Source organism: Amphiprion ocellaris, chromosome 21 (genome assembly GCF_022539595.1).
Source record: "Amphiprion ocellaris isolate individual 3 ecotype Okinawa chromosome 21, ASM2253959v1, whole genome shotgun sequence".
NCBI lineage: Eukaryota > Metazoa > Chordata > Actinopteri > Pomacentridae > Amphiprion > Amphiprion ocellaris.
This window is the reverse complement of record NC_072786.1, coordinates 11,217,178-11,232,946: the sequence shown is the minus strand read 5'-3', so window position 1 is coordinate 11,232,946 and position 15,769 is coordinate 11,217,178. Positions and strand designations below refer to the sequence as shown.

At 38.9% G+C, this 15,769-nt stretch overlaps 1 protein-coding gene across 7 annotated transcripts in view; it reads left to right on the top strand.

The window, feature by feature from the left end:
• celsr1a (cadherin EGF LAG seven-pass G-type receptor 1a) overlaps positions 1–15,769 on the top strand; it is a 125,252-nt gene that overhangs the window by 94,041 nt on the left and 15,442 nt on the right. For 6 of the 7 annotated variants that reach the window (XM_035957994.2, XM_035957993.2, XM_023291895.3 and 3 more), the window contains 11 exons: positions 2,222–2,342; positions 3,934–4,117; positions 5,635–5,736; positions 8,336–8,430; positions 8,771–8,980; positions 9,955–10,138; positions 10,226–10,369; positions 10,462–10,645; positions 12,941–13,108; positions 13,190–13,316; positions 13,412–13,612. In XM_035957994.2, the coding sequence (XP_035813887.1) occupies positions 2,222–2,342; positions 3,934–4,117; positions 5,635–5,736; positions 8,336–8,430; positions 8,771–8,980; positions 9,955–10,138; positions 10,226–10,369; positions 10,462–10,645; positions 12,941–13,108; positions 13,190–13,316; positions 13,412–13,612 (1,720 nt within the window). The remainder of the gene's footprint in view (positions 1–2,221; positions 2,343–3,933; positions 4,118–5,634; positions 5,737–8,335; positions 8,431–8,770; positions 8,981–9,954; positions 10,139–10,225; positions 10,370–10,461; positions 10,646–12,940; positions 13,109–13,189; positions 13,317–13,411; positions 13,613–15,769) is intronic. The other variant, XM_035957991.2, reaches the window with a different exon arrangement.

The following is a 15,769-nucleotide window of genomic DNA, read 5'->3' as shown; positions in this document are numbered from 1 at the left end:
AACCTAATTTCGAAAATATTTTCTCCCACCTTGTATTAATCATTCCACCTTCTTCCTGTAGAGAAACTTTGAAAACAGTATTTGTAGATGCATGTTTTGTAGAAAGCAAGAAAGACTACAGAATTTGACACATGGGGTTATGTCTAAATAAATCTGACAGCTCGTAACAAAGTTATTTGAGTTTGAATAACTCACAATCTTAAATCAGTGTAATTACCAACATTATTATGTCGACGTAACTCATCAAAACAATTTGCAACTTCAGAATTTTATCTAAATCAATAAATAACAAAATTCTCTTGCATTTTATTGTGTGCTAAGTGACAGTAACAGGTCAGCTGAATTACTTTTTAGAGAGAAATGCAGCATTTGACTTCACTCTCGGTCTGTTTACAAGCATAGGGAGCGCCAACAGTTTCAGTGGGAGGGCCTCACATGCACTAACGTGCAGGCATGGCTGAGTTGGCTGACAAAACATAGAACAGAGAAGTTTGGATTTCAAAACTCGCAGAGAAAGTGTGATCTCGTTCTCTGCTATGTACACTACTACTACACTATATAATTACATAGCCGACAGTTGTTTGCTGCTACATTAATGCTACATTTATGTTCAAAATCTTGCATAATATACCTTTAAAATGCAGAATGTCGCACTTTTAAAATCAGTAACATTTATTCCAACTGCACCGAGATGAAGTTGTGTTACTTCAGGGGCATGCATGCAGCTTTTTAACCCTGTAAAACTGAAATGCAGAGAAAAAGGAATGAATTTATTTTAGTTTTTTATATATATATATATATATATATATATATATATATATATATATATATATATATATATATATATATATATATATATATATATATATAGAGAGAGAGAGAGAGAGAGAGAGAGAGAGAGAGAGAGAGAGAGAGAGAGAGAGAGATAGACATATGTATGTATGTATGTATATGTGTGTGTGTGTGTATTGCAGTATATATATATATTTTTTTTTATTATTTTCTTTATTTTATATACACATATATTTCTTATATTGTTATTATTTATTATTATATATGTATTTCTAATATATTTATATATTACATATATTTTCTAGATTTGGGTTTTACAGATGTTTTTATATATATATATATATATATATATATATATATATATATATATATATATATATATATATATATATATATATATATATATATAACAGTCTAAAACCGAACTTTACCTCCCACTGAGACAAACCTCATTAATCTTTTTCTGGTTTACTTCTGCTCTTTACTTCTGCTAACGTTGCCAGTCTTTCAGTGCAGCTTTATTAGTTTGTAACCTGAGCCCAACAGCATGTGTGAGGGAGGGAGATGGAAAGAAAGATCAGGTATTAAAAAGAAATAATCAAAGTGATCTATCAGAGGTTTGAGCCAGCTGCGATGTGAAAGTTCACCTGAGTTAGCCGGCCCAGTCATTTCCCACCTGACCCCTATGACACGCATCACTCGGGAAGCGGGATTCCCCCTCCACGCTTGACTGACCCTCCATAGGTGTTTAGTCTCCGCTGCCCTCATACTGCTGCTCGTTCTATCAGATCACATGACAGTGATGGAGATCACATCTCTCTCCAGGGAGAAACGCAGTCAGTGTGTGGTTGTTTGAGTCAAACCGCCTTTAAAGTGTGGAGGAAGTTTATTCTAGATTCATTTCTTGGGCGATAACATAATCAGCTGTTTGTCTGATTCGTTTGAGCTGATACCAAACTAGCAACAAAAACCCCCCCAGATGCTTTGTGTTGTATGACGCTTTTTTTATGATATCCCACAAGACCATAAAGTTAAACATGTGTGTTAGTCATTATGGGGACTGAGAGACTGGTGATTAGTTTTCCCCAAACTGGTTTGTCCACGTTTGTGTAGAGCATTCAATTCAAATTAAATCATTGAAATGAATGGTTGCATGTCTAAACCAGTATTGTATCGTGTAGTTATCTTTAAATCTCACTACCGATTTCAAAGGAGCAAAAGGAGCCAGAGTAGTGATTCAAGAGTTAGCATAATTTAAAGAAAAATACAATTTTGTGGTTGCATTTGGTTTGTTACTTAGATTTAGTTCTATCGTTTGAAATTTGAGGTGCAATTTTTGACTTAAAGCATCTTTAAAACATCCTTGTGTTTGACAGATTGTGTTTTCTGAGCCTTATTTGATTAATTTTTCATGTTTTTTTGGTGACAGAGTGGAGAAGCCTTGTCCTCAGGGTTGGTGGGGCAGCCCTGTATGTGGACCCTGTAACTGCGATACAAGCAGAGGATTCCACAAAGACTGCAACAAGACCACCGGAGAGTGTCGCTGCAAGGTAAACACACGCGTAGCTTAGCATTTAGCAAGCCCATAGGGGATACTGGGGGGTTTATTTGTGGTATTTGTCCAAATTGTCCATCCATCCATTTTCTATACACCGCTTAATCCTCATTAGGGTCATGGTGGGGGCTGGAGTCTATCCCAGCTGACTCAGGTGAAGGCAGGGGACACCCTAGACAGGTCACCAGTCTGTCGCAGGGCTACATACAAAGACAAACAATCACTCTCACATTCACACCTACGGGCAATTTAGAATGATCAATTAACCTCAGCATATTTTTGGACTGTGGGAGGAAGCCGGAGTACCCGGAGAGAACCCACGCATGCACAGGGAGAACATGCAAACTCCATGCAGAAAGATCCCGGGAAAGCCGGGACGCGAACCAGGGATCTTCTAGCTGCAAGGCGAAAGTGCTAACCACTACACCACTGTGCAGCCCTGTCCAAATTGTTTTAGGTATTATTCTGTTTAGAGCTAAAGCTGCTTAGTAGTGATGCACAGGTCCAAGTCGGCAACACATAGTCCACAAAAATATGCTTTAATCAACCTAAACATTGCAGGACCCTTTAACTAGAACATTTAATGTAGCTATCTAGAATTCAGTTGCAGATATCTGTAACTCACTATGTAAATATCTAAAACTAAATTATGACCAGTTGTAATTCCAGTTTCAGATATCGACAGTTTAGTTGTTACTACTCATAATTCTAGTTTATATTATTATTTTTATTATGGAGTTCATCGCAAAATTTTCACAGTTAACGCAAGATGGCCGACTTCCTGTTGGGCTTAGAGTGTGGCCGTAATTGACTTTTTTGTGCACCCTGATGTGCTGCATGTGCTTCCCAAATTTTGTAGCTGTAGATGAAATGTCCCGCCGGTTGGGCTAATAACCACTTTTTTCAATTTTGTAAGGGTTGCTATGGAGCTGTTTTGCCACACACATGCACAAGTCCTATAAAATATCTTTTTTTTTGCCAGTTCTGGTGTATGTGCAAATTTTCACACGAATTGGAGCCTGTTTAGGCCCTCAAAAATGCAGTTCTTCTGGCAGGAGAAGAAGAATAATAAAAAACCGTCGCATTCCAATAGGGTGTTCGCACCGTTCGGAATATTATTATTCCAATTATTTATGTTTTTGTCATGCCCCCATGTCTGATGACAATAAAGCTATTCTAGTTCAAGATATCCTTACATCCTGTAAATTCAACGTATCTACATTGTCCTTTTAAAATATCTTAATTTTAGTTTGAACCGGTCATAATGATGTCACATTGAGTCATGAGTCAAAATGTAATAGGATACCCTGAATTACAGTTGTAGACACATGATGGCGCTTCAACAAAAAGTGCAAATGACAAGCAGTTTAACCACCATGCTAGTGCACCCTTCTAGTTCATTTTGACCATGAGTCTGTAATGGATAAGTCTCTTGTGTCTGCCTTGTTTGGTTTGGATCACTGTTTACTACAAATTACATACATCAGCTTTAATTTTGCGCTCAAAAGCTGCACTAAAGCATCACTTTTCCTCATTCCAGCTATCAAAACCTCAAATCTCAGCCATACGTGTGCTCTTCCCTGCAGGAAAACCACTACCGTCCGGAGGGTGAGGACGCTTGCTACCCCTGCGAGTGTTTCTCCATCGGCTCCGAGTCTCGAACCTGCGACGGCGTCTCCGGTCAGTGCCCCTGCAAAGGAGGAGTCATCGGGCGCCAGTGCAACCAGTGCGATAACCCTTTCGCTGAAGTCACTCCTACTGGATGCGAAGGTAGGTGAAACCAATATTTGCCAAATCCAGTGGTATCAATCTTAAATTAGTCTGTGAAAGAGCGGAGTTCAGCTGGTATTACACTAATTTGCTCATGTGTGAAGTGATTGCATACAAAGGGACTGAATAATGATTCATTTATGAAAAATGGAACCATGAAAAGTCGCATGATCTGCTCAATAAAGCCAATGCTCTGGGTTCACAAAGTGGACCTGGATGAATCTGCAAAGTGTCAGAAGGGAGACAAATAGTGTCAGTCACATCTGCTGGTGCTGCAGTTGAGCTAACTTCACATCTTTGTCACCGTCCAGTCAAGCAGAAGAGGCAAGTCTGACCAGTGGGGCTCACTTGGCAGCCGGTCTGCATAGATACAATACAGTAGAGATGAATGGAAGACAAAACCACAAGAGAAAATCAGTGTCAGGGCGCTCACTGTTTGACCCGATATGAGGCTCTGAGGACGTGTTTGGGCTTTTAATGGACTAGAAATGTGGATGCCTTTGTCACAATGTGGTTCTAGTTGTCGAAATTAGTTGTACTCAAGTGGATTTTGGCAATTTTTCAGATTGAAAGGGTCAAATAAATTTCTTTTTATGTTTCTTCAATTTTGTAAATACGAAACACATCCTCACTAACAAACATTTGCATTTAAAGTTACTGAAGCTTTCCCTCTTGAGTTTCAAGCTCACTGTTAAGAGGGATGCAGAGGTCAGTGACATTGAAAAGAAACAAAAACTTCCTGATTGGTTGATTTTATGGATTTTTACTGAATGTTTCAGAAACATTATTTCATGCAACTTAACTCTCTGAACTGGAAAACCTACCAGAAGGTGTGAAAGGTATGTTGTTATTTAAAAAAAAAAAAAAAAGAATCACCAAAATTACACATTTATCACAGCAAAAACCTGTAGGAGCAGACAAAACTGTCAACTTTATAACAGTCCTTGAACTCAACATGTGTGACTATTGGTTTTATTTGAAAAAGCAACAAAATCAAAGCTAAAAATTAGGATATTTCTTAAAAAAAAAATGCCAAAAATGATCCTAGTGATTGTAGATTCTGTAAAACGAACCGCAAACGAAAAGCCGTCAATGAATCAGCTGCAGCTACAAAATTCAGCTATTTTATTAAAAGTATAATCTCAGATTTAAAAAAAAAAAAAAAGGAAATTGAGAAGTTGTTTGTCATGGCAGTGAAACACTGTTAACAGTTAATGAAACGTTGGGGGATTATAGCCACAAACACACTAGCAAACCTGCAGGTCCCAGCCTGGTTTGTCCTGCTGAGATGAATTATGTATCACGGCTTGTGTTATAACAACCCTGCAGGATTAATTGGGTTGAATGTCACTGTGCTGGTCTGTCTGGCTGTTTCATAAGGAACCAAAGCAGGTGTTTGTCTTTTAAAGTGGATTTTTTTGCAGTGAAAGTTGAGGTTGTTGAGCTTTTACTGCAATACTCTCAAACCAGCATGACCCATATGAGGCGTGTTTAAAACTACTCTCTTCTCTTCACAGTGGTGTATGAGGGCTGTCCAAAGGCCTTTGATTCAGGCATCTGGTGGCCCAAAACCAAATTTGGACGTCCTGCTGCCATGAACTGTCCCAAAGGATCCATCGGTGAGTATATTTTAACCTTCTGAGGGTGAAAAATGGTTTAAAAAGCATGTTTTCCTTCTTAAAAATCACCGAAATTACAGCATTTGTCAGAGCTAGAAACTGCAAAAACACAAAGAATCGACATAATTTTAATTTTTCAACAATCCTTGAACTAGTCGACATGGTTCATTTAAAAATTCACCAAAAAGTTAAAGTTTGCTTTAATCAGATTTAGTAAAAAACAAAAAATTCTGTGATCCTTCTTGCAACAGAAAAACTATGTGTGACTCAGCTGTGATCAATAGTCACATGACAAAAATTCAGCGAGAATTTGGCTGAACTGCAGGCATTGTCTCCCCAAAGGAGATAGGATTGTTTGTTTTTTTTTGTTTGTTTGTTTTTTTATTTTATTTTTTTGATTATCAAAATTGTGTCAGACTGTTCATAATACACATTTAAGTTCTCTCTTCTTCTAGTCATGGTTGTGCTGTTTCCATAGAGGTTCAGGACTTTATATCACAGTGAAAAATGAGCCCACAGTGAGTACAAATGTGACAGGAGCAAGAGAACATCCACAAACTGCTTGGAGTTCAGAGGGTTAATCCTTTTTATGACAACTGCTGCTGAGTATTTATGTCTGGATGTCGTCAAAACTGGCTGATGAGTGGAGATCAGAGGAGTTTTAGGTCACCGGCAAAGTCACCGTTGAGTTGATGGGAATAGTTTTGCTGTTTTGCTGCCTTCAGTCTGAGACAGGCGATCTGTTATCTCCTCTTTAACTCCTCTTTAAGTGAGCCTCCAGTCTGTAGCTCTCTTTTTATTTACTTTAGCCCTTACAGCCACTAAGATTGTGTTATTTCTGTCTCCAAAAGTCATCTAATCTGGCTTTTAGAAAGAAAACATCACAGTCTCCGTGCTAAAATAGACACAGTTATTGTAACAGTTGTGTTTTTGTGAGTTAATGTAGTTGAAGGCACATAAACCTGAAGCTTAAAACGGTGTAATAAAGCTGTCTGATTGGTCCGTTAGTCCAACAGAACTTTTGGAACAACACCAGATACATAAAGAGCTGATAGTAATCCCTCCTTCTCACTCCTCCAGCTGTGTGTCTGAGAGAATCGAAGTGAACTCAACAGTAGAACTCGCTGACTTGTTTCCAGTAAAACATTGTCACTTCCCTGGTTACCCCCTTAGTGACTGCAGTCACCATGGCGACCTTTGTTGTCTCCCAAGACTCACTGGGGAATTTATTTGCGAGTATCGCTCTGTGCGTCTCTTTTTCCTTTTCAACAATAACATTAAGAGGGACTTTAGAATTGGATTCAAGTTTTTTCCCAAACTGCACCAGACTCAAGAAACCAAGTGTAGTATCACATATTTAATTCACCTCTAAAACACAAAAGGTCTTCTATTTTTTTTCACTCATTTAACCTGAACGCCAAGCAGTTTCTGAGTGTTTTTCCACTCCCAGCGCTCTTTTACTCACTGTTTTCACTGCAATATAAAGTCCTTTAACTCTGATAGAGATGTTTTTGGTACAGTATGTCAAAGTAATAATATCATAAATCAAAAAAGAGAAAAAATTAAAAGTTTCTTTGAATATTTATTTCACTAAAATTGAAAAAAAGTGAAATCAACAAATATTATATTTTTCTGAGTGTCCACAAGTGTTACCAATGCTGTGGGAAAATGGTGACTGTTTGGATTTTATGATATTTGAATTTGTTTCCATACTATCTGCTTTGTATAAACACAGCCTGCAGTTCAGCTGAAAAGCCCCCAAATTGTTGCTTACAACTGAGTCACTCATAACATCCTAGTTGCTCCAAGAGGTGCAGAATTTTGTGATTTTTACAGAATTTACTGAGAGCAAGTGGTGTATTTTTAGCTACTTTCTATTTGAGACATGTAGAATAAAAGGATTTTGATGAAATATCACAATTTTAAGCTCCGAATTGGATAAATTTTCCAAACAAACAGTATGTCACAGAAGAATAGTTGTGTAATTTTGGTGATTTTTTTTGAAGACAACCTGCCTTTCAAACCGATTTGTGGGTTGTTTTGGACTTTCGAGGCTTAAACTCTGCACATGTTCAAGTCAGTTCTGATCATTCAGGAGTTTGTTGTTGTGCAAAATGTGCAAATCTGATGTTTTTGATAGATAATGTGGGATGTCTGTCTTAACCACAAACAGTCCTGTGCTTCAGAATAATGTTCACTTCATGCACCTTTTTAGGATAATATCATAATGTTTTTTTTTATTTATATATATATATATATATATATATATATATATATATATATATATATATATATATATATATATATATATATATATATGCTGTTTTTAAAAACAATTAGCAATAGCATATAAGCAATTCTTACACCTCAGTAGTTTCTGCAGGTTTTCCTTTCAGACTGAATGCAGCCTGTAAGTAGACTGAGAGGCAAAAAGCATTTTAAGAAGTTAAACGTGTTGTTTTAATGTGTTATAATATAGATTTGTTATTATGCTCTGCTTATGTGGTTTAACATATAGCCTCACCTCCCTTATGTCTGGGAAATACTGGTGTGGAACTTAATTAAACTTTCATTTCTTCTGTTTTTGTCCTGTTTTCAGGTACTGCAATCCGCCACTGTAGTGATGAGAAAGGCTGGTTGTCACCTGAACTCTTCAACTGCACCACCGTCACCTTCTCTCATCTGAAGAAAATGGTGAATTTTAGGCACAATTAAACATAAACTCCAGCTAAAATACTAAGACGAGCCACTGTAATGGTGCTTGTTTTAAAAATCAGAATTATTAGTGTCAGTTGTTTTTAAAATCCACACTGTAACGGAGCTGCTGTGTGTAATTTGATCATCTTTAGGTGATTTAAACAAAGTGTTTGGCCTCTTGTGCTTCAACCTGAACCCAACACTCGAGGCTTGAACTTTCCAAAGTCTCAGTAATCCCAGGATTGACCGGTTTCTATTATGTCTTTATCAACACCCACTCAGCATTACGTAGCCTTGACCTGCCCATTCTTTCTCTTTTTACCCTCCGTTCTTCCAGAATGAGGATCTGAGTCGCAACTCTTCCAGGATGGACAGTGAACGCTCCAAGGCCATAGTTCGTCTGCTCCACAGCGCCACCAACAACACGCCGCGTTACTTCGGCAACGACGTCAAGATGGCCGCCCAGCTGCTTAATCACGTTCTGCAGTACGAGAGCCAGCAGGCCGGATTCGACCTCACCGCCATGAGGGATGCTGAGTTCAATGAGGTAGAATTTTTTTTTTAAAAAAAGGCTTTCTGGTGTTTTGTTTTGCAAAATGTTTCAGAATAATGAATTTGCAACTTAACCTTCTGAATCCCAAAACCCACTGACATGCTTGGAAGGCATGCTGTTATTTAAAAATCAACAAAATTACACCATTCGTCATAGCAAGAAACTGCAAAAACTAAAAAAAACTTTCAACTTTCTAATGGTCCTTGAACTCATCATGTGCGACTTTTGATTTCGTTGGGGAACGCATTAAAATGAAAGCTAAAAATTGGGCTATTTCATCAAAATTACTTCATTCTAAAGGTGTTGTTTAAGAATCTGCCCAAAATAAACCTGTTGTTCTTCCCAGATTCTGTAAAAAAGCAAAAAATTCTGTCTTCCAACAGTCATTTACAAAATTCTATCACTTTTCACCTGGAATAGGATGAACGACAGGCAGTGTAGTTGGAAAACAAGTATAGAAACAAATAAAAAATATAAATAATAAAATATTTATATTATGTAGCGTGAACATCTATGTGTAAAGGCTGATTTCAGGTTATGAAAATATTAGTAAAATTATTAATCTAAGAAATTAAACTTACACTTTTCTTTTTTCTTTTTAATTGCGTTGTAACTTTGTAGTGCTGCACAAAACTTATTTTTAAATTCTCTCTTTCTCTAGTCTTCTAGAAAAGTTTAAAACTTTATATTGCAGTGAAAAATGCGCCCACAGTAGGTAAAAATATCCAGAAACTGCTTAGAAATCAGAGGGATAACTGCAAGTTACATAAATCAAAAATTATTAAGAAGATATCATGAAACCCAGTTTGGAGCACTGGTGGCACATCGACCTGCACTGGTTGATTCTCACTTCAACTTTATCCATCACTGTACATACTTGTCAACTTGCCATCTTGTCTTATTGGGTTTTATATAATGTATATTCCTTAAATTGCTTCCTTAAAGTGTTCACTTTTGTCTTTTTCCAGAACTTGGTGCGAGCCAGCAGCGCCATACTGGATCCCGACACCAAGAAGCACTGGGATCAGATCCAGAGGACGGACGGCGGCACCGCACATCTGCTCCGTAACTTCGAGGACTACGCCAACACGCTGGCGCAGAACGTCAGGAAAACCTACCTGAAACCTTTCACCATCGTCACGGACAACATGAGTGAGCGTCACGACTGTCGTTCAACTCTTTACGTCACCTGTGCAAACAATTACATCCTCATCTTTTTCTGTTTCCTGTTTTCTTCAGTTCTCACCGTGGACTACCTCGACGTGTCCGACCCGGAGAGGGCAACGTTCCCTCACTTTAAAGAAATACAGGAGGAATTTCCCAAAGAACTGGGCTCTTCTGTCCAGTTCCCACAGTTTAACCTGCGAGCTCAGGTCCACAAAGGTAGGAACAGTGACTGGATTAAACACAATCACACTGAGGTTTTTAGCTTTGACGCCCCTTGGGCTCCGTCTTCTTTCTTCTTTCCACCTCAGCAGAACCAACTCCTGCCCCTCCAGCTCAGACCGATGCCCCGGTGGAGGAGGAGCACACGGTGTCCGACAGGAGGCGACGACACCTGGAGCCACCTGCCCCGCTGCCTGTCGCCGTGGTGATAGTTTACAAGTCGCTGGGGCAACTGCTTCCAGAGAGATACGACCCCGACCGAAGGAGTCTCAGGTAGAAATATGTGCAAAAACAAGCCAGCCAATGTAATTACACCCATGTTATGAATACACAAGCATGTATTTTTGTTGGACATTCATCAAAAAGGAGTGCAGACAAACTTCCTCGTGCACTTTACTAGAATTAAATAAGGTGTAATCCAGACAAACAGTTGAAAACACAGCCGCATAGAGTTAAAAATGGTGTTCAAGAGTGCAGAAACAGGAACACACACACTGTCTGAACTCTCAGATTTCTCTACTGTACGTCCCAGTGTGTTTATATTCTGTAAACCTTTGAAGAAACCCTATCTCGCATGAAAAATGTCATCTGTAATTTTAATACACGTCATAATATTTACTGCAGGAGCCACGTTATCACCGCCTGCATGGGCATATAAGATCCTGAATAGTTGCTGAGCTCGGGAGCTTTCTGTGCTGCTGCTCCGTGTGACAAGAAAGAAAGTCATGAGAAATATGTTTCTAAGATAAGATGATTACGTCAACAAAGGGACATGTGAGAATCTGACCATATTTAGACAATATCTGGGTTTGTTATGGTATAAGCTTGCATGAGTGTAGATGTTGAATTCAAGTATTTTGGATTATATTTGTTAACCCTCGAGGCCAGGGGTGCGGCCAGCGGGTCAAAACCGGCCCTCCAGAGGGTCAAAACCGGCCCTCCAGAGGCTCCAATCCAGCCCTCCAGAGGGTCCAATCCAGCCCTCCGGAGGGTCAAAACCGGCCCTCCAGAGGCTCCAATCCGGCCCTCCAGAGGGTCAAAACCGGCCCTCCAGAGGGTCCAATCCAGCCCTCCGGAGGGTCAAAACCGGCCCTCCAGAGGCTCCAATCCGGCCCTCCAGAGGGTCAAAACCGGCCCTCCAGAGGGTCCAATCCAGCCCTCCGGAGGGTCAAAACCGGCCCTCCAGAGGCTCCAATCCGGCCCTCCAGAGGGTCCAATCCGGCCCTCCAGAGGGTCCAATCCAGCCCTCCGGAGGGTCAAAACCGGCCCTCCAGAGGGTCCAATCCAGCCCGCGGGACGACTTTGTAAAGTGTAAAAATTTCAGAGAAGACATAAATTGCAAACTGAATTTGTAGAACTATAAATTTAAAATAATTTCTAGACATTGACTAGTCGTTTTGATCATAAAGTAAAATACTAGATTACTCATTGTTCTTTTGTCCTTTTGTGTCTCATTTTTGTCGTTTTGTGTTTCCTTTTTGTCTTGCTTGTGTTTTTTGTCTTATTTTTGTTATCTTTTGTTTTGCTTTATTCATTGTTTTGTGCATTGTTTTTGTCGTTTTGTGTCTGTTTTTGTCTCGCTTGTGTCATTTGTCCATTTTTTTGCTGCTTTGTAACTTTTTGGTCTAATTTTTTGTCTCTTTTTGTTTTGTTTCATGTTGTTTATCTCATTTTTTGTCTTTTGTTTCATATTTTTGGTCATTTTGTGTGTCGTTTTTGTTATTTTGTGTCTCGTTTTTGTAATATCTTGTCTTGTTTTTGTTGCTTTTTGCCTCTTTTTTTGTCTGACTTTTGTCATTTTGATCATAAAGTAAAATACCACCTCGTTCAGTTCAAGATGCCTGTGACTAAATGTTTTGTTCCTTTATAGACATTATGTGATCTGGAAGTTGTAATGTGTAAATGATAAACTGAGGCATAATGTTGAAATTTAATTTATTTTTCTTAAGAAATTTCAGGTTGTTCATGATGTTTGGTAAAAAGATAATTCCTTAAATGTGAAAATTTTCAGAACATACTTTTTGCACAAAAACAAAGGAAAAATGGGGAGTTGTGCTTATTTATAGGTTATTTTGCTGTGATTTTACTGGTCAACTTGAGATCAAACTGGGCTGAATGTGGCCCCTGAACTAAAATGAGTTTGACACCCCTACTCTATGCAGCATCTTGGCTTTTTTCTTCTTTTTTTTTGCTTCTGTCAGGTTTTTACTCACTGTGGGTTAATTTTTCACTGCAATATAAAGTCCTGCACCTTTATGGAAACAGCACAACTCTGACTAGAAGTAGAGAGAACTCAAAAATGTCTTCTGTTTAGTATGACACAGTATAATAGGTGAATTTCTTTGATGAACTATAATACAAAAATGGACAACATTTTTCCAAGTTGGGTAATTCAAAGACCATCAGAAAGTTGAAATTCAGATAAATCTCTCTGCTTTTATAGTTTCTGCCTCTGATAAATGGTTAAATTTGGGCTATTTTTTTAAAAAGATAATATGCCTTTTAATCCTGCTGGTGAGTTTTGAGGTCTATTCGGTTAATTTATTGGTTGTTTGTGTGCGTTTTCAGGCTTCCCAACCGTCCGGTGATCAACACAGCCATAGTGAGCGCCACCGTCCACAGCGAGGGCCCGCCTCTTCCTGCCATCCTGGATCCACCCATCACTTTAGAGTACACCCTGCTGGAGACGGAGGAGAGAACCAAGCCGGTCTGTGTGTTCTGGGATCACTCCATCACGTGAGTCTGAATACATTTTGAGTAGTTTGTGTAGGATTCTGCTTTGAATGACGCTGACAAAGGTTGTGTTTATGTGTTCAGGGTCGGGGGTACAGGCGGCTGGTCGTCTAAAGGCTGCGAGGTGCTCAACAGGAACAACAGCCACATTAGCTGTCAGTGTAACCACATGACCAGCTTCGCCGTGCTGATGGACATTTCGAAGAGAGAGGTACTGACTAAATCACTTCCAGCTTCATTGAAACCACCCTGCCTTTTATCTCGTTTCTAACTCCTGATCTGATGTCCTGGATCTTCTCTCCACAGCACGGAGACGTCCTCCCCGTGAAGATCGTCACCTACACCACAGTGTCAGTTTCCCTCTTCCTCCTCCTCCTCACCTTCATCCTGCTGTGCCTCGTCCGCCGCCTCCGGTCCAACCTCCATGTCATCCACAGGAATCTGGTGGCAGCGTTATTCTTCTCTATGCTCATCTTCCTGCTCGGCATCAATCAGACTGATAACGTGGTAAGAGAATATTTAAAGCAGAGTGCAGATAAGATGGAGATGCTGCAGCAGATGCTCACTGTTTCCCCGTCATATGACCTTAAATAGCCCAACATCAACACCGCCTGTCATGTTCCAGATGTAGGCAGGTTTTAATTAAAATTGTCTTGAGAAAAATTCCCCAGATTACACCATTTATCGGAGCCATAAACTCCTAAAATGAAGAGAATCCTTCAGAGAATCTTTGAACTACTCATGCTTGATGTGTTCACCATCTAAGTTTAAATTTCATCAAAATTATATTTAAAATTTCACCAAGAATTAACCATTTACTCCAGTGAGATTCTGTTAAAAACAAAAAATTCTGTGCTCCTTCCTGCAACTGAGAAGCCATGAGTGACTCGGGTGTGATGAACATTTACATGACAACAATTCAGAGACTTTTGGTAGGCGTTTCCTCCTAAGACCTGGCGTCCACATATGTGGACATCTTTTTTTTTTTTTTGGAAAAGAACATATTGTTAATGTAATAATACTACTGATAATAACAACAATGCTAATGCTAACAACAACAATAATAATCACAATATAAATTAAATATAAATATACTAAACATAATAATCAGATATTAGATATTATCCAATTATTATATTTATTGGTTACTCCTTATCCCAAATAACTGGAAAAAATCCAAAATGCAAGCACAACTAAAGCACTGGTTTTAGGAGGTTAAATATACCCTTGCAAACAGGCAGGCACATAGACAGGACACCTGGCACGTGTAGTTGTTTTAACCCCAAAACCCAACAGCGGGTTGAAAAAACACATTATCAAAAAAAGTAAAAATAATAAATACACCATTTATCCAATCCAGAAGCTGTAAAAACAGTTTGAATGATCAGATTTTCCAACAGCTCTTGAACTAATAATGTGTGATGTGCAGCTTCATTGGGGAAAAATAACCAAATCTAAGCTTAAATTTGTGCTTTTTTCATCAAAATCACATTTAAAATTTCACCAAAAATTAACTGTTTATTCCTGTCAGATGCTGTAAAACACACAAAAACATTGAGTTACAGGCACACTGGTGAAGCCATGAGTGACTCAGCTTTCATGTGACAAAAAATCTGAATCATTTTCTGCTGAACTACAGGCAGTGTTTAAACAAAACTAGTAGGAGAAAAATATGGAAACAACCTAAAGTCTAAGTAGTAAAATATGTGTAGTATGTCGAGTCACCAGTTATTATTCCAGCATTGGTAACACCTGTGTTCAATTAGAAATATGTTGCACATGTTGATTACAGTTATTTTTTCAGTTTTTATAAAACAATATTCAAAGAAATTCAACTTTCTAATGCTCTTAATGATGTTAAAGGTATCATCTGTTATTATTATCAAGTTGAACATCTTTAGCAGCTTTGCTCTGCTTAAGGCATTTGGTCTGAAAGTGGCATTAGCAAGCGGTTTTTACATTGCCACCTACAGTTTGCATAAATCAGGAGAAATATATTGAGAGAACGGCTTAACAAAATGCCAGAGGAATTACTTGGTAATAATTTCGACGTCCAAGAAGACAGACTTCATATAGATGTGATACAAAAGCACTGCAAGCATCAGCAAGTGGTGCAACTTTAATGGGGATAAAGACGTGTCATGGTGGTGTTTACTGTATTAGTGCATCAGAAACTTCCAGGCAGGCGTCCTCCCATATTTGTTTGGCCTGCAGGCAGCTTTCTACTTGCTGACGGGGGCTTTACGAGGCTTAATGTGCCGAGGCCTACCTGAGAGTCTGTCTTTAGCTGACAGATTATGTGTTTTGATGATCAGCTAATGAGTGTAAATGTTCGGAATGTGCCGCCTGCCGATCTGCTCTCCAAATATAACATTCCTGTAAGTCAATTCCAGCGAATCAACGGTAACTTTATTACTGTAAAACCTCTCTAATGGAAGATTTTGATGTGAGACACACAATGAGCTAATTCTTCTGAGATGATAATCTAATTTGGTGTCGGTTTGGTCTCAGACGTGACCAGAAACACGCATGTGAACACGCACATTGAGAAGTACAGTAGAGGATCACAAGGTGCGGGGTTCCTTTGAAGTCTGCTGACACACACACACACACACACACACACACAGACACACACTCAGCTCTGGAGGCCAGTGGTGGAGACGT